This window comes from Chiloscyllium punctatum, chromosome 10 (genome assembly GCF_047496795.1).
Source record: "Chiloscyllium punctatum isolate Juve2018m chromosome 10, sChiPun1.3, whole genome shotgun sequence".
In the NCBI taxonomy this organism is placed as follows: domain Eukaryota; kingdom Metazoa; phylum Chordata; class Chondrichthyes; order Orectolobiformes; family Hemiscylliidae; genus Chiloscyllium; species Chiloscyllium punctatum.
The window spans coordinates 112,576,546-112,595,150 of NC_092748.1; the positions used below are offsets into that span (position 1 = coordinate 112,576,546).

Consider the following 18,605-nt stretch of genomic DNA (forward strand, 5'->3'; position numbering starts at 1 on the left):
CTAAAGTGGCTTCGCTCCTTGTAGGCCTGTCTACATACTGTGTCCGGAAGCCCTCCTCCATACACTGGACAAAAACTGACTCATCTATAGTACTCTTACTGTAGTGATCCCAGTCAATATTTGGATGGTTGAAGTCCCCCATGACAACTACCCTGCCCCTCTCACCCCTATCGAGGATCATCTTTGCTATCCTTTCCTCTACATCTCTGGGACTATTCGGAGGCCTATTGAAAACTCCCAGCATGGTGACTTCTCCTTTCCTGTTTCTAACCTCAGTTAATGAGTCCCCAGACATCCTTTCTACAACTGTAATATTGTCCCTGATCAACAATGCCACACCTCCCCCTCTTTTACAATCTTCTCTGTTCTTACTGAAACATCTGAATCCCAGAACCTGCAACAGCCATTCCTGTCCCTGCTCTATCCATGTCTCCGTAATGGCCCCAACATCGAAGTCCCAGGTACCAACTCATGCTGCCAGTTCACCCACTTTATTTCGGATGTTCCTCGCGTTGAAGTTGTAAAACAATTCTCAACCTGTGCTCTCTGTTGGGATTTCTAGAAGGAGCAGGAATTCTTGAGGTGACATGCATCTTCTGGTGCAGCAATTCTAACTAATGCAAGCCAAGACTGCATAAACTATACAGAACTGGCTCCAAGGTAGAAGGCTGGAGGCCTGTGACTAGTGGAGTGCCACAAGGATCTGTGCTGGGTCCACTACTTTTTGTCATTTATATAAATGATTTGGATGCGAGCATAAGACGTGCAGTTCGTAAGTTTGCAGATGACACTAAAATTGGAGGTGTAGTAGACAACGAAGAGGGTTACCTCAGATTACAACAGGATCTGGACCAGTTGGGCCAATGGGCTGAGAAGTGGCAGACTGAGTTTAATTCTGATAAATGTGAGGTGCTGCATTTTGGGAAGCAAATCTTAGCAGGCCTTATACACTTAATGGTAAGGTCGTAGGGTGTGTTGCAGAACAAAGATACCTTGGAGTGCAGGTTCATAGCTCTTTGAAAGTGGAGTCGCAGGTTGATAGGATAGTGAAGAAGGCATTTGGTATGCTTTCCTTTATTGGTCTGAGTACAGGAGTTGGGAGGTCATGTTGCGGCTGTACAAGACATTGGTTAGGCCATTGTTGGAATATTGCGTGCAATTCTGGTCTCCTTCCTATCGGAATGATGTTGTGAAATGTGAAAGGGTTCAGAAAAGATTTACAAGCATGTTGCCAGGGTTCAAGGATTCGAGCTGGAAGGAGACGCTGAACAGGCGGGGGCTGTTTTCCCTGGAGCTTTGGAGGCTGAGGGGTGACCTTATAGAGGTTTACAAAATTTATGAGGGACATGGATAGGATCAATAGACAAAGTCTTTTCCCTAGGATGGGAGAGTCCAGAATTAGAGGGCATAGCTTTAGGGTGTGAGGGGATAGATATAAAAGAGACCTATAGGGCAACATTTTCACACACAGGGTGGTACATGTATGGAATGAGCTGCCAGAGGAAGTGGTAGAGACTGGTACAGTTGCGACATTTAAAAGGCATTTGGATGGGTACATGAATAGGAAGGGTTTGTAGGGATATTTGGTCGGCATGGACAGGTTGGACCGAAGGGTATGTTTCCATGCTGTACATCTCTATGATTCTATGTCTAGGAGATGTTTGTTTACTTTCTGCTTTCCAAGATGATAATATCAAATTGTGGAGAATTGTGTTCTGAGCTCCATTATCAGAGTGAGCACTAGGGATGTTTTAGTTTGCATTTATGATTTAAAACAAATCCGAGCAATATCCATACCTGTTATGTCATTGCACAGCTACCCAGGTTTTCTTATGGGCCCTGCAAAACTGACTGACTTTGTTCCTGATGGAGGGTACTTAAGGAATTCAAGACTAAACTGCAGAGGATCTTAAATGCATGTGCTAAACATGCAAGAGCAGGAACTTTGAAAATCAATTTGTAGTAGTCGCTGGCGAGTGTTATAACTTTAAATCAAAGCCAATCTATCTGTCTGGTTTGTTTTGTAATTGTCAGCTGTGTAATGCATGAAGAATTGCTTCGCATAGGAATGAGTAGAGGTCTTGGGAAAAGTACTTATCAAGACAGTGGTGTGGTGTATATTGTAGAATGTAGTGAACATGAGTAATGAGTTTTCAGGATGGTGGAGAAGGCAAGGTCAACGGTGAATCAAGAATAGGCAGTGTATCCTAAGGAATGAGAACGTGCTGAGGAAGCTGGTAGATGGTTAGAGGATTTAGAATCAAGATGGAGGGAGTGGTATAGTAAATGGCTTGAAATTGAAAATAGGAAGCTCCTACTAGCAACTGAGGAAGCAACCATGAAGAAATATGGAGATGATAGGGGAAAGATGTAAGCAACCTAAGGGGCAACGTTTTTACACAGGGTGGTGCATGTATGGATTGAGCTGCCAGAGGAAGTGGTGGAGGCTGGTACAATTGCAATATTTAAAATGCATCTGGATGGTACATGAATAGGAAGGATTTGGAGGGATATGGGCCGGGTGCTGGGAGGTGGGTCTAGATTGGGTTGGGATATCTGGTCGGCATGGACGGGTAGGACTGAAGGGTCGGTTTCCATGCTGTACATCTCTATGACTTGCCCTTAAGCTGGTAACAGATAAGCTAGAGGGTTTTAAGAAAATAGGACAAAAATAGCAAATTGATTTGAGAAGTAAGATCAAATATGATTTAATTTGCATCGTTAAAAAAGGTCAGGGACTGAATGGTGACTCCCGTTCTGTATAGTGTCCATATATTTTTACTTCTGACAAGGATTAATAGATAACAATCAAAGTAGGAATTTTCCTTAAAGTTACACTGAGGCCATGTGTGCATTACAGTAACTCATCACAAAATTTGGATTAAACTAAAGCTCTGATCTGTATGACTCATTACTTATTGTGTCAAATAATTGAACTTGCTTTGCTATTAAAAGTCTTAAGCTTGCAGCTTTTAAAACAATCTTTTTGTTTGCTTTGCATCTTTCAGAATAGGATTGCTGTGTAATTTCAGTTTTCTTTACTGAGTGACTGACTTTGACTTTGATATTCACAGTTGAACTTTTGCCGTGGGGTCAACGAAGGCAGATGAGATGGAAAATGTCCACCGTGACGCCAATAGTGGTGAAAAATGCGATTGCCAGATCACATTTTAAAATTACTAAAAGTAAGTCATGTGAGCACTAATAAGTGTGTCTTAACCTTTTGATTCCACTTTTATGCAATTATTGCTGGTTTGTGGATTTCATGAAAGATTAAGAAGCTTGGACTGTGATTTCTCAATATAACAGGTAAAGTCCCAAAACAGCAACTTAATACTGTCATATCTAACAAATGTGTTTAGCCAGTGGCTATTATATGGAAAAGCACTGTTCAATTTTCACAGTTGGAAACACCCCACATATTGGGATGTAGTCCTGAAAGCACCCAAGTCCCATATAATTAAAATAAAATTTGAATTACTTAAATAACCATCCGCCAATGACTCAGCAATACTAAATCGAGCTGAAGAACGTGAATGTGCAATTAAGTATTAACACATCTTTAACATCTGAAAGTTCAATAGTCAGTGCTACTGCACCTTGTTGACTGTGAACGTCCCAGTTAACTGACCGTAACGGAGATAAACTGTTCTTGCTGCGAAGAACCAGGAAGAGGGAATCATATTTTACAGTGCCTCTGCCAAAGCAAAAATGTATGGTTGCTGAGTGCACTTGCCTGATGCTTCTCCACAGGTGAAATTACCAGTGCTCACTGTGTAGGTTCGAAAGTCAGAAATGGCCGCTGGGATGAGAGATTGGATAGCAGTCTTCCCCTACTGAAAAATCAAGAGGCATTGAAAAATTGCCTTAAAGTGGAAAATTGATGTGTTGTACATTTCAGGATGTTATGATTGGCTGGGCTGCTGGGGACATCACATGAAATCACCGCTATTCAGAACCCTTCGGGAATATCAGAAGGTAAGCCATTAGAATTTCAATATTAACATTACTGTGACCTCTCCCTTTCAATGCAAGTGCTTATTCCATTTTTATCAAAATATTAAAACTAGCACGTATTTATTGTTGCAATTATCTGTCTGTCTTTGAACTCCTAAAACCAATGCCGATGTATCCCTTCAGGACTTGAAAGCCAGACTCGATGTTTTCCCTGAACCCTATATGAACGTTTTAATCATAATTTCATCCTTTTTCTGTTGTTGACGGTGGTTACTATTCTGCCCTAAAATGGAGACTCTTGAGCCAAAGCATTGTCTTTTTAAGTGGCTAAGTCCAATTTTAGCACCAAATTACTTTTATATGACACCTTTCCTATTAGGAAATGTATGCTATTCACATGTCTTGGGGATATGCATCAATCAGAGACCTCTGTATTCCTCCCAGCTTCCTTCATTCATTGGATGTGGGAGTCACTGGCTAGGCCAGCATTTATTGCTCGTTGCTACTTGCCCTCAAGAAGCTAGTGGTAAGCTGCTGCCTTGAACCGCGCATTGCCCTCCTTTTTAAACTTTCCTTTCGTGGCTGTGCTTTCAGTTGTTTGGGTCCAAAGTTCTGAATATACCTCCCTCCACCTTTGGGTCTTCACTTACCTTCTCACAACTATCGTAAAGCTTACCTCTGACCAAATATTTTTTGATACAGGTATTTTTATTGAAAAAAGAGAATTTTTGAGGTCTTTTACAAAATTACAAAAGTAATATATGCGTTTGACAAGGTTCCCCACGGGAGACTGATTAGCAAGGTTAGATCTCATGGAATAGAGGGAGAACTATCCATTTGGATACAGAACTAGCTCAAAGGTAGAAGACAGAGGGTGGTGGTGGAGGATTGTTTCTCAGACTGGAGGCCTGTGACCAGTGGAGTGCCACAAGGATCGGTGCTGGGCCCACTACTTTTTGTCATTTACATAAATGATTTGGATGCGAGCAAGAGGTACAGTTAGTAAGCTTGCAGATTACACCAAAATTGGAGGTGTAGTGGACAGCGAAGAGGGTTACCTCAGATTACAACAGGATCTGGACCAGATGGGCCATTGGGCTGAGAAGTGGCAGATGGAGTTTAATTCAGATAAATGTGAGGTGCTGCATTTTGGGAAAGCAAATCTTAGCAGGACTTATACACTTAATGGTAAGGTCCTAGGGAATGTTGCTAACAAAGGGACCATGGAGTGCAGGTTCATAGCTCCTTGAAAGTGGAGATACAGATAGATAGGAGAGTGAAGGTGGCATTTGGTATGCTTTCCTTTATTGGTCAGAGTATAGACTACAGGAGTTGAGAGGTTATGTTGTGGCTGTACAGGACATTGTTTAAGTCACTGTTGGAATATTGCATGCAATTCTGGTCTCTTTTCTATCGGAAGGATGTTGTGAAACTTGAAAAGGTTCAGAAAAGATTTACAAGGATATTGCCAAGGTTGGAGGATTTGTGCTACAGGGAGGGGCTGAACAGGCTGGGGCTGTTTTCCCTGGAGCGTCGGAGGCTGAGGGGTGACCTTATAGAGGTTCACAGAATTGAGGGACATGGATAGGATAAATGTGCAAAGTCTTTTCCCTGGGGTTGGGGAGTCCAGAACTAGTGGGCACAGGTTTAGGGTGAGGGGAAAGCTATAAAGGACACCTAAGGGGCAACATTTTCACACACAGGGTGGTAAATGTATGGAATGAGCTGCCAGAGGATGTGGTGGAGGCTGGTACAATTGCAACATTTAAAAGGCATTTGGATGTGTATGTGAATAGGAAGGGTTTGGAGGGATATGGGCCAGGTGCTGGCAGGTGGGACTAGATTGGGTTGGGATATCTGGTCAGCATGGATGGGTTGGACCGAAGGGTCTGTTTCCATGCTTTACATCTCTATGACTCTTTTATACAAACAAGTATATACATCAATATAAAATTAAATAAATAAGAGAGAAAAAAAATAACCAAAAAAACCCAACTAACTCCTCATCTATCCTACAAATAACCAAAATATAAAATAGAATATCATAATTAAGTAACTAGATACATGCTCAAAATAGATTTACGTTAAGCCATAATAAAACCCGTATTTATACAGGATTCCTCCCCACTGGGTCTCCCCGAACCAGCCAGAACAATTACCACAGCTAGACAAATGCCTGGACAGTATGGCCAAGATGTCTGTTTCGATGTAGTTCACAAAAGGCTGCCATGTTTTATGGAATAATTCCGTTTTTTGGTGCACCATATTTGTGAGGAAGTCAAGGGGGAATATATTCCATGACTAACCTGAGCCAGTTCGAACGTCCTGGTGGGCCTTCAGCTTCCCAATTCACTAAGATATTCTTCCTTGCACAGAAAGAAAGAATTGTAAATAATTTCCTCCTGTACACATCCAGGGAGGGAAAATCTGAAGAACTCAAAAGCAGGGACACTGGATCCAGTCTAATCTCCGTACCCATGATCTCTGTCGAGGCACTCGCTACTCTGTCCCAATACCTATGGATCTATGGCATGTCCATAGACAATGTGTGAGAGTGCCAACTTCTGTTTTACATTTAGGACACATTGGGGATGTTCCTGCTTTGAATTCTGCGAATCGTTCAGGTGCCATATGAGCCCTGTGGAGTATCTTTAATTGAATAGCCTGAGTTCTATTACAAATAGAGATCTTACTGGCATTTTCCCGGATGTATGGAATGAGCTGCCAGAGGATGTGGTGGAGGCTGGTATAATTGCAACATTTAAGAAGCATTTGGGTGAGTATATGAATAGGAAGGGTTTGGAAGGCTATGGGCTGGGTGCTGGCAGGTGGGACTAGATTGGGTTGGGATATCTGATCGGCATGGACAAGTTGGACCGAAGGGTTCGTTTCCATGCTGTACATCTCTGACTGTATGTCCTCCCACATTTCTAATGAGACTTCCAGCCCTAATTCTTTATTCCAGGTTTTAAATAATCGTTCCATGTCCTTAGATACTTTATTATATATATAATAGTGATAAAGAGTACTAACCAAGGGGGACCCCATCAGCCATAGTACTCTCCTTTCCCTATCTGATTTTAGGGATAAATTATCAATGTGGTCTTCTTTTGTATATAATCTCATATTTGGAAATACCGACAAAGATCCCTGTTAGGCAGTCCAAACTTCTGGTGCAACTGCTCAAAGGACGACATAACCTCCCCATCGAACAGGTCTCCAAAGCAGGAGATACCTCTGGACTTCCAAGTTTTAAATGTTGCATCTGTCACAACTGGCTGAAATCCCGGTGCTCCCACTATAGGAGTATAAGGGGAGGTTTTTAGCAGGCTACCCTCATCTTGTTGCATTATCCTCCAGGCTTTAATTGTATTTAATACAATAGGATTTTTAACAATAGTCCATAATAGCACTCATCTTGTCTATAAATAAAAGATTGATGAGGGGACATTTTGCTTGGGAGGTCTCAATGTCTAACCAGATTGGGTCTCTTGTGACCCACAATCAGTCAGCTGAACAAGATAATAAGGACCTCAATTGATACCTCCTAAAATCTGGAAAGTCCAGTTCTCCCCTTGCTTGTGGGAGCTGCAGCTTTTCTAATTTGATAAGGGGCCATGTATGATTACAAATAAAGGAGCCGAGCTAGCCGGAGAGCTTATACAACGCCTGTCTCGTCAGCATCAGGGGGAGCATTCTCATTGGATGTAGAAGACGAGGTAGAATATTCATCGTAACTAGGGCTACTCTGCCGAACCAGGATATTGGGAGCTCTCCCAGCATTGAAGGTCCTGCCTTGTTTTCTCGAAGTGCATGAAATTAGCTTTATACAGCTGACCAAATACTGGTGTGATAAAAATACCTAGGTACAGAAAGCCTTTTAGTGACCACCGAAAGGGAACGCAAGATCCATCCGGTAAATTGGATACACTGGCAAGACCTCCCCAATGTCATGGCCTCAGATTTCACAATATTTGTTTTATAGTCTGAAAATATCCCAAATAAATTAATCACTTGGATTAGACGGGGCACAGATATCAAAGGATCACTTAAGAAGAGGAGGACATCATCCGCAGAGAGTGATTTTATGTTTGCCCGATCCAACCCTCTGAATCTTTATGTTAGGGTCAGTTCGTATAGCTTCCGCCAGTAGTTCAATCACGAGCGTGAATAATAATGGTGAAAGAGGACATCCCTGACGACAGCCCCTGCCAACACTAAAGCTATCTGAACTTTAACCATTGGTGATCACCGCTGCTTTGGCATCATTACTGAAACCCGTTTAATAAATACCCCTCCAACACTGAACCTTTCCAGTGTATAAAAAAGGTATGGCCATTCTACCCGATCAAATGCCTTCTCTGCGTCCAAGGAGACAGCTAAACCTAGTATTGTTCCCTGTTGACAGGCTTGTATCATATTTAAGACCCTTCAAATATTATTAGTTGACCTGCGGCCCTTTATAAATCCTGTCTGGTCCTCTTTTATGATGTATGGTAAGACCCTCTCCAGTCTTAATGCTAACGTTTTAGAAAGAATTTTGAAATCCACGTTTAGTAAGGATATGGGTCTATATGATGAGCAATCTTCTGAGGCCTTTCCCTTTTTAAGAATAAGAAAGATGTTTGCTTCTCTCAACGAAGGCAGGAGGCGGCCCTGACTATGTGAATAATTATACATATTTATGAGTGGCCCAACCAGTTCCCCTCTAAATTCTTTATAGAACTCAATTTGGACTCCGTCTGGTCCAGGCGCTTTGCCACTCTGAAGCTGCGTAACTGCGTCGAGTACTTCCTGGGTTGTCGGGGGGCATTCGAGATCAACACCTGCTCAGAGGTTAAGCCCGGAAGGACCAAATTTTTAACGAAGGATTCCATCTTCTCGGTTCTATCCTCACAGTCCTGCGATTTATACATTTCAAAATAGAACTTTCTAAAGGCTGTATTGATCTTTTTACAATCGCTAGTCAAGGTACCAGCACTTTCTCTAATAGACATAATGGCTTGAGGAGCCTTTTTCTTTCTACTAAGGTATGCTAGGTATCTGCCAGGCTGGTCGCCATATTCAAATAATCTCTGCTTTGTGAATAATATTTCCCTCTTTGCTGTTTGTGTAAGTGCTGTATTCAAGGCTGCCCTAAGGGCTGTTATCCTTTGTAGCTTAGTAATGGAAGGCCTGTTAAGATACGCTGTCTCAGCTACCTTCAAGCGAGCCTCGAGCAGGCGCTGTTGCTCTCCCTTTTGTCTTTTCCGAGATGCAGAATATGAGATGATCAAGCCTCGCACATGTGCCTTAGTGGTCTCCCACATCATCAACGGGTTACTGGCCGTACCTGAATTAATTTCCCAGAAGGTTTTGAATTCCTGCGAAAAATACTTTATAAACTTGCTATCCTTCAATAAGAAGGGATCCATATGCCAATGTCGGGGGCCTATCCCATCATCCCTAATCTTGACTTCCATATATACTTCGACATGATCAGAAATTACATTAATACCTATTTTACAAGACAGTATGGAATTCAAAAGGGTCGAGGGGGCAACAAAATATCAATTCTGGTATGGCATTTATGTGGGTTAGAGTAGAAAGTAAAGTGTCTACCCTAGGGGTGAAGGCCCCTCCATACATCTTCTAGCCCTAGCTCCTTCAGATCCACCAGTTGTCTAGATCTCAGAGATATACCCATAGTGTTCTTAGGTATCCTGTCTGTCTCTGGGTCCATAATATAGTTAAAATCTCCTCCTAAAATTATATGGTGGACTCCAAAAGCCATCAACTTAGAGAACACTTCCGTTACGAATTTAAAGAGATGCGTCGGGGGGCAATAAAGATTCAAAATTCCATATTCCTCTCCATGTATTAGGGCATTGATCAGTATATACCGTCCAGACTCCCTATCCACACGGTTTGGATCCCGCAGTCTATTTAAGAGAGTCCAAGAGTTCTTTTGCTTTTTCCGGCGACCCAAAGTTGTAAATGGATCCTCTATGGCTGAAGTGCAGCGTTGCCGGATAGCGCATGGAATATTGGATATTTGGGTCTCTCAGACATTTTTTGCTTCATCGAATGCCCTCCTCTTGTGGACCATAGCTGGAGAGAAGTCCTGAAATAACATTATTCTGAAACCCTTGTGCATCTTGGCCTGGGGATCCTTCCCCAGGACTTTGGAGGCTTCCAGGAGCATTTGTTTTTCTTTTGTAGCATTGTAGTCCGATTAGAACCGGGCGGGGGTGCTAGTCCAACCTGGGCCTGCGTATAACAACCCAGTGGGCCCACTCCACCCGCACCCGGCCTGGTCCTAACTCCAACTTCAATAGTTGTGGGAGCCATCGCTCCAAAAGGTCTACAAGCTGGCCTTCCTCTTCGCGTTCAGGAAGGCCCAGCAACCGAATATTTTTCCGACGGCTTCGATTATCAAGGTCGTCGATGTGCTCCTCCAGGGTCCGGATTCGCTGCTCAAGAGCCCGGACCTGACCTACAGATGACTTGGCAGCCGTCGCAGATGCCGCGGCCCATTGCTCCACCCCTCTGACGCGCTGCTCAAGTTTTTCGATTTAGCATGACCGAGAACGATTCCCACCTTGACCAGGACTCCTCAATAAGAGCGTTGATCTTCTCTTGAAATTTGGTGATCCTGGAGATCAGGCTCCCCTCCGCAGGTATATCCCCCAAGGCGGCTGTGGACGTCTCTGCTGCTGTGGGAGCGGGTGGGGGAGGGGTCCCTGCCTGTTGCAAGCTGTGGGAGTTTTTGCCCTTAGTCATTTTAGAAACAGCACCAAACTGTCCAAATTTGATGTAAAATGACTGACTACGCTGGGCAAAAGTTATCTTAAATGATTTAAAGGGTGAGGTGAAGGCAGATGCCCCACTCTGCCAGAGTCTTAGGCAGAGCACTACAGACTCAGACTTGCTGGGTCGCCGCCATCTTGAATCTCCCTGACCAAATTTTTAATCATCCATCCTCAAACCTTCTCTTAGTTTGCTTCAATACATTTCTGAAGTTCTTCTGGACAATTTATTGCCTTTGTTGTTGTCATGTAAATGCAAATTGTTCATTTTGCAATTGCTAAATTCCACTACTTTTGTCATTTTAATAATCTCTGAAATTGTATGTTTTGGCTTGTGGAGGTTTGTATTTTGTATTACTTCTCTCAAATCAGGTAAACAACATAAAACATTGGTGCACTTTGAAGGGGAATAGAATCTAACTTCATATTTGTTCTCCTTCCTAGCTGAATCATTTTCCAGGATCATTTCAAATTGGGCGTAAGGATCGCTTGTGGCGTAACTTATTGAGAATGCAGATGCGATTTGGGAAAAGAGAGTTCAATTTCTTTCCACAGTCCTACATTCTCCCTCATGACATCAAACTGCTGAAGAATGCCTGGGGGGCTAGCTCTGGCAAGCAGAAATGGATTATTAAACCAGTAAGTTAAGTCTAAGTTTTAAGTTAATTGAAAAAGAGCCAGAGAAGAGTTGAGCATTTTTGTCTTGTGATGTGAGTTATAATTGAAAATTTTGTGAAAACAGCTTCACTGTAACTTTTAAGAAAGAACTGAATATATTCTTGAAAAGGGGTAACCGTTATGGCTGTGGGCAACAGTGTGGGTAAATGGAACTAATTGGGATAACTATTACAAAGAATGACCAAAGTAACCCTTCTATAATGTAGTTCTGAGAACTAGTCTAATTAGTAAATAGCAGTTTCCACACCAATTTGTGGCAATCTCTCAGCCAAGACCACCCAGATTGGAGAATCAACTACAAAAGTACAAAATGCTTCAGTCATCTGACATCTAAGATGGTGACCAGGCACAAACAACTGAAGGAGTGTACAAAAACCTGGACATCCTGTCCATCCACACTTATGGCAGGATTTGTACAGTTCTGAAGAAACGTCATAACTGCCTCAATGTTAACTCTTTCTTTCTCCACAGATGTTACCTCACCTGAGTTTCTGCAGTTTCATATATTTGCAAATGGATCTCTAGATTATAAAATTGTCGTCATGATCCCAAGGGACTGCCTAAGAAGAGAAAGGAGCAAAATTTGGCTTTTGACAATTTTAAAAATGAACGCTAAATTTAAACAAGTACTTAGGTTTATACCTTTCTTGACCTCAAGATGTCCCAGCAATTTAGATTATTGAAAATTATTTTATTCTGTCATGGGATGTGAGCTTTACTGGTAAGGCCATAATTTGTTGCCGATCCTTATTTGTCCTTTTGAGAATTTGGTGGTGTTATCAAGTTGTCTCGAGTACTTCTGAAGTGGAAGGCAGGAAACAAGAATTAGTTTGTAAAAATGATAGGAGGAAAGACTGTGTGTGGTCCCTTTAAGAGGTAATGGATGGCACAGTGGCTCAGTGGTTAGTTCAATTCCTGCCTCACGCAACTGTATGGAGTTTGCACATTCTCCCCGTGTCTGAGTGGGTTTCCTCTGGCTGCTCTGGTTTCTTCCCACAGTCCTAAGATGTGCAGGTCAGGTGAATTGGCCATGTTAAATTGCCCACAGTGTTGGGTGCATTAGTCAGATGGTAATGTATGTGGGTGGGTTACTCTTTGGAGGGTCTGTGTGGACTTATTGGGCTAAAGGGCCTGTTTCCACACCGTAGGGAATCTGATCTAAAACATTCCTGAAAGAAGGATTACTGGAACAAAGGCGTTTATGATTGAAGAGACAAGGGAACACTCTGGAAGAGACATCCTATATGGACTTTGAGAATCTAATTTTTAATTTAGTTGTCTTATTACTTAGGTTTGTTGGAGCAGCCTACCAGCAGAATTTAATTCTATAAGGGAATTGTTAGTAGTTATGGTGAAATTGTTTGGTCTGTTAGTAATTCTGTTAATTTGTTCACTGTTAGTGTTAAATAAATAAATTGGTACTTGTTATTTATAAAGCAAGTATCAGGGATTCCTTTCGTTTAACCACACTTTTTAACAGATTGTAGGGGGCAAGGTGAGCTTCTCTGGGTGTTGCAGGTTTAATTATTGGAAGGAAACTTATTCTTCATAACAGATTAGGGTTGTGTCTAATTTTAATTATCAGGGGGGTTTGACCCTTTCCCCTTTGCAACAGTAGTGAACTTCCTTCTTGAACTCCTATACTCGATGTGATGTAGGTAGACTCGTAGTGCTGCTCGGAAAGTTTGTGAGAGTAAAGAAATGGTGACATAATTCCAAGTTAAGATCTCATTTTTCGCATTGTGAATCAGAAGAGACGTGCAAGTGGCAGTTTTCTCCACATGCCTACTGGATGGTAGAGATTGTAGGTTTGGAAGCTACTGTTGGTAAATCTTTGGTGAGTTGCTGCAGTGTAATTTGTAGATGGTACACACTGCTGTTACTGCACATTGTTAGTGGAGGGAGTTAACGATAACGTGGTGGATGGGATATCAATCAAGTGTGTTTGTGTTGTTACTGTTGTAATGTGGCAGCTAATTTGTGCACAGCACATTCCTCAAACAATAACTAGATAAGCTGTTCAAGTATTGGTCAAGGCACAGGAGAATTTCCCTGCTCCTCGAAATAATGACGAAGGATTGAGTTTTTGAAGAAGTAACAAAGACGATTGTTGCGGGCAGAGGAGTGGATGTGATCTGTATGGACTTCAGTAAGGCGTTCGACAAGGTTTTTCATGGTAGACTGTTTAGCAAGGTTAGATCACATGGAATACAGGGAGAACTGACTCTAAGGTAAAAGATAGCATGGTGGTGGAGGGTTGCTTTTCGGAATGGAGGCCTGTGACCAGTGGTGTGCCACAAGGGTCGGTGCTGTGTTCACTGCTTTTCGTCATTATATAAATGATTTGAATATAGGAGGTCTGGTTAGTAAATTTGCAGACGACACCACACTTGGAGGTGTAGTGGACAGTGAAGAAGGTTACCTCAGAGTACGACAGGATCTTGATCACATGGGCCGAGGAGTGGCAAATAGTTTAATTTAGATAAATGTGAGGTGCTGCATTTTGGAAAGACAAATCAGGATAGGACTTGTACACTGAAAGGTAAGGTCCTGAGAAGTGTTGCTGAACAAAGAGACCTTGGAGTGCAGGTTCATAACTCCTTGAAAGTGAAGATAGGATAGTGAAGAAGGTAAAAACAATGACTGCAGATGCTGAAAATCAAATACTGGATTAGTGGTGCTGGAAGAGCACAGCAGTTCAGGCAGCATCCAACGAGCTGCCTGAACTGCTGTGCTCTTCCAGCACCACTAATCCAGTATTTGATTTTCAGCATCTGCAGTCATTGTTTTTACCTTAGTGAAGAAGGTGTTTAGTATGCTTTTTCCTTTATTGGTCAGAGCATTGAGTATAGGAGTTGAGAGGCCATGTTGCAGCTGTACAGGACATTGGTGAGGCCACTTTTGGAATATTGATTGCAATTCTGGTCTCCCTCCTAGAGGAAGGATGTTGTGAAACTTGAAAGGGTTCAGAAAAGATTTACAAGGATGTTGCCAGGGTTGGAGGGTTTGAGCTATATTGAGAGGCTGAATAGGCTGGGGCTGTTTTCCCTGGAGTGTCGGAGACTGGGGAGATGACCTGATAGAGGTTTGTAAAATCATGAAGGGCATGGATAGGGTGGATAGACAGTCTTTTCTCTGGGTTGGGGGAGTCCAGAACTAGAGGGCATAAGTTTAAGGTGAGAGGAGAAAGATTTAAAAAGTAATTTAAGGGGAAATTTTTTTCACGCAGAGGATGGTGTGTGTATGGAATGAGCCAGAGGAAGTGGTGGAGGCTGCTACAATTACAGCATTTAAAAGACAAGTGGATGGTTCCTTGAATAGGAAGAGTTTAGAGTGATATGAGCCAGATGCTGGCAAATGGGACTAGATTAATTTAGGGTACCTGGTTGGCATGGACAAGTTAGACCGAAGGGCCTGTTTCCGTGCTGTACATCTCTTTGACTCTGTGACCTTTTACCTTGCAAGAGAAAACTGATCTGTGGCTTACTATTGTCTGTGAAAGAGAGCCTCTAATAATGAGCACTCCTTTGCTAGTAACAGCGATATCAGTTTACATTTTGTGCTCAAGACTCTGAAGTAAAGCTTTCCCCTCTTGTGTTCCGATTTGAAAGTGGGTGCTACTTTGTAAGTCATGGTTGACAAGGTTAGTCATTTGAAGCATCGTGGGCAGGCTGCTAGAATATGTATTATCACTATTTCAATGGAGTAGTCATGTTCCTAACTGGCCAGAGATCAAAAAAGATTTGAGTTGAAATATATTGCAATGTTGCTAATTTGTATGGGGAATTTACGATAGTTCTTTCATCAAAGACTGTGAAGCAAAACATCTCACTCTGGAGAATGCTAAATGAAGCCATCCCTTTCCATCCCTTCATCTTGGTGCCATTCCCTGTCACTCACTCTTTGAATGTCATCCTACTCATGTTCCCAGCCTACTACATCCCTGTACTGACCTTTGATATGTTATTTGTGCTCATGCCAGCCATCCCACTGCAGTATTTCCTTGGCTGTCATTTTGAAATAGATCTAATTAAAATTCAGGCACATCAGTTACATCTGAACTAAACACAGGCCGGCGCTGACTCAAAATACAATGTTGCTTTAACAAACAGGCAAGATACTGCAGGAACTGGGGTCTGGCCACATCTGTGGAAAGAGAAACAAAGTTAGCAGAGCTCTTTGAGTCCACTGTGAAGACTGCTAAGCATTGAATCATTCTTCTGAGGAAGAGTCATGCTGGACTTGAAATGATTACTCTGTTTCTCTCTCCACCGATATCTAGCATTTTCTACATCTGTTCCGGATTTCCAGCATCCAGGGAATTTTGTTTTTATTATGAGCATTGCTTTGTTCTTCCTTACTATTGTAGTAAGGAGGGGTGTACCTTTCTGGGTTAGTCAGGGTTTCAGCAATCCAGCTACTGATTCATCAGCACTCCTGCATTGGTCACAATCTCACTGTTTCACTGAGTCGACTTTTAAGTAATGCTCATCTATTTCCCAACTGCTGTACCTCCTTTCCACCAGAGGAAGGTGAGAGGAAACGTGAGAGCACGAGTGGGTCATTGACCCTTTGAGCCGACTCCACCAAATTGCTTTGGCGGGTCTCAGTTCATTTTATCCTGTTCGCACCCATAACTTTTAACATATTTGTCTATCAAAAGTCTAATTCAGCCTTGAATAAATTGAAAGACCTCCCCTCCACACCCTCTGAGGAAGTGAATTCCACCCTCCAATTGACCGTCTTGAGAGATTGATGTTCTCCTTGCTTCTGACTTATAAGGGTAACCTCCAATTTTTAAACAATGTCTCTTGGTTTTTGTCTCTCCCCACAAGAGGAAGTATCCTCTGGGGCATGCACCCTATCTAGTCCCCTCAACATTTTGCTTCAAGAAGATCACCCTTCATTCTTCTAAACTTCGGTGTTCCACCTTTCCTCAGGAGGTAAGTCCTAAATCAACTAAGCAAATGATGAATGCTCATATATGTGCACTATTGCTTTTAGAAGAAAACAGCATTCATAACTCGGTCATAGAGTGGCACAGCATGGAAACAGACCCTTCGGTCTAACTCGTACATGACGACCAGATATTCTAAATTAATCCAGTCCCATTTGCGAACATTTGGCCCATATCCCTCTAAACCCTATCTATTCATGTACCTATCCATGTTGCTTTTAAATCTAATTGTGCCAGCCTCCACCCCTTCCTCCTGGCAGCTCATTCCATACACACACTAACCTCTGCATGCAAAAGTTGTCCCTTCGGTCCCTTTAAAATCTTTACTCACTCATTTTAAAAAAAAAAAATTCTATCATGCCTCAAATACAAACTCTAACTTTACGTGGAGGCAGTGACAAGCCTACCATTGATAGCTGCACGTGTCATGTGCTTCAGGCTGCATTTGTTCTTACATGTTCTGGGTAACCTACTGATCAATCAAAACACTTTGGGCAGAAAGAAACTGAGCTTTATTTTAGTTTGTCACCAGTTCGATTTCTAAGATTGTTCCCGGTGTTTACCCTTCTGCCTCTTTAGATTTACCTTTGCCAGAAAAAAGGTCAATTCTCCAGAACAACTTGGGGGCATACATAAATTGTGACCTTACCAGTGATAGTGTGTTGCACGGAAGAAATTTTTAATAAAGGCATTTTCACGCCACTTCATTGTTGGAGAGGAACTATAGGAGATAGCTCCTAGGCTGTACTTCACTAGTGTGAGACAGTAAAGGGCAGTGAGAGCACTGAGCAATGGCAGCTTGAATATTAACTTTGAGGCAGTGTACACATCCTCTTTTTTTTTTCTTCTGCATCACGCTACGCAGTCTATAAAACCATAAGACATAGGAGTGGAAGTAAGGCCCATAAAGTCCACTCTGCCATTCAATCGTGGCTGATGGGCATTTCAACTCCACTTCCCCGCAGTCTCCCCATAGCCCTTAATTCCTTGTGAGATCAAGAATTTATCAATTTCTGCCTCGAAGGCATTTAATGTCCCGGCCTCCATTGTGCTCCGTGGCAATGAATTCCACAGGCCCGCCACTCTCTGGCTGAAGAAATGTCTCCTTGTTTCTGTTCTAAATTGACCCGTCTAATTCTAAGGCTGTGCCCAGGGGTGCTAGTATCCCCACCTGACGGAAACAAATTCTCAGCGTCCACCCTTACTAAGCCATGCATTATCTTGTAAGTTTATATTAGATCTCCCCTCGACCTTCTAAAATCTAATGAATACAATCCCAGGATCCTCAGCTGTTCATCATATGTTAGGCCTACCATTCCAGAGATCATCTGTGTGAATTTCTGCCAGTATGTCCTTCCTGAGGTATGGGCCCCAAACTTGGATACGGTAATCAAAATGGGCCTAACGAGAGCATTATAAAGTCTCAGTAGCACATTGCTGCTTTTATATACCAATCCTCTTTAGATAAATGAAAACATTACACTTGCTTTCTTAACCACGGCCTCAATCTGCATGTTAACCTTTAGAAAATCCTGGACTAGTACTCCCAGATCCCTTTGTACTTTGGCTATATGAATTTTCTCATCATTTAGAAAATAGCCCATGCCTGTATTCTTTTTTTCCAAAGTGCAAGACTCTTGCATTTGCTCACATTGAATTTCATCAGCAATTTCCTGGACCACTCTCCGAAACTGTCTAAATCTTTCTCAGAACTACCTGCCTGTCCACCTAAGTTCGCATCATTGGTAAACTTCACCAGAATGCTCCCAGTCCCATCATCCAGATCATTAATATATAAAGTGAACAGTTTGCGGCCCCAACACTGAACCCTGCAGGACACCGCTGTCATAGCTGCCATTCCTAAAAAGAACCTTTTATCCCAACTCTCTACCTTCTGTCAGACAGCCAATCCTCAATCCATGCCAGTAGCTCACCTCTAACACCATGGGCCCTCAGCAGCCTTCCATGAGGCACCTTATTGGAATTCTACATAGATAACACCCACTGTGTTTCCCTGGTCTAACCTACTTGTTACCTCTTCAAAGAATTCTAACAGGTTTGTTAGACGTGACCTCCCCTTACTAAATCCATGCTGACTTGTTCTAATCCGACCCTGCACTTCCAAGAATTTAGAATTCTCCTCCTTAACAATGGATTCTAGAATTTTACCTACAACAGAGATTAGGCTAATCAGCCTATAATTTTCCATCTTTTGTCTTGATCCT

General features: G+C 42.4%; 1 protein-coding gene across 1 annotated transcript in view; it reads left to right on the forward strand.

Annotated features, from left to right (window-relative positions):
- The window catches only part of ttll4 (tubulin tyrosine ligase-like family, member 4), a 106,584-nt gene that overhangs the window by 53,686 nt on the left and 34,293 nt on the right, over positions 1-18,605 (forward strand). The window contains exons 6-8 of the mRNA XM_072579948.1: positions 3,075-3,185; positions 3,902-3,978; positions 11,190-11,384. Of these exons, the coding sequence (XP_072436049.1) occupies positions 3,075-3,185; positions 3,902-3,978; positions 11,190-11,384 (383 nt within the window). The remainder of the gene's footprint in view (positions 1-3,074; positions 3,186-3,901; positions 3,979-11,189; positions 11,385-18,605) is intronic.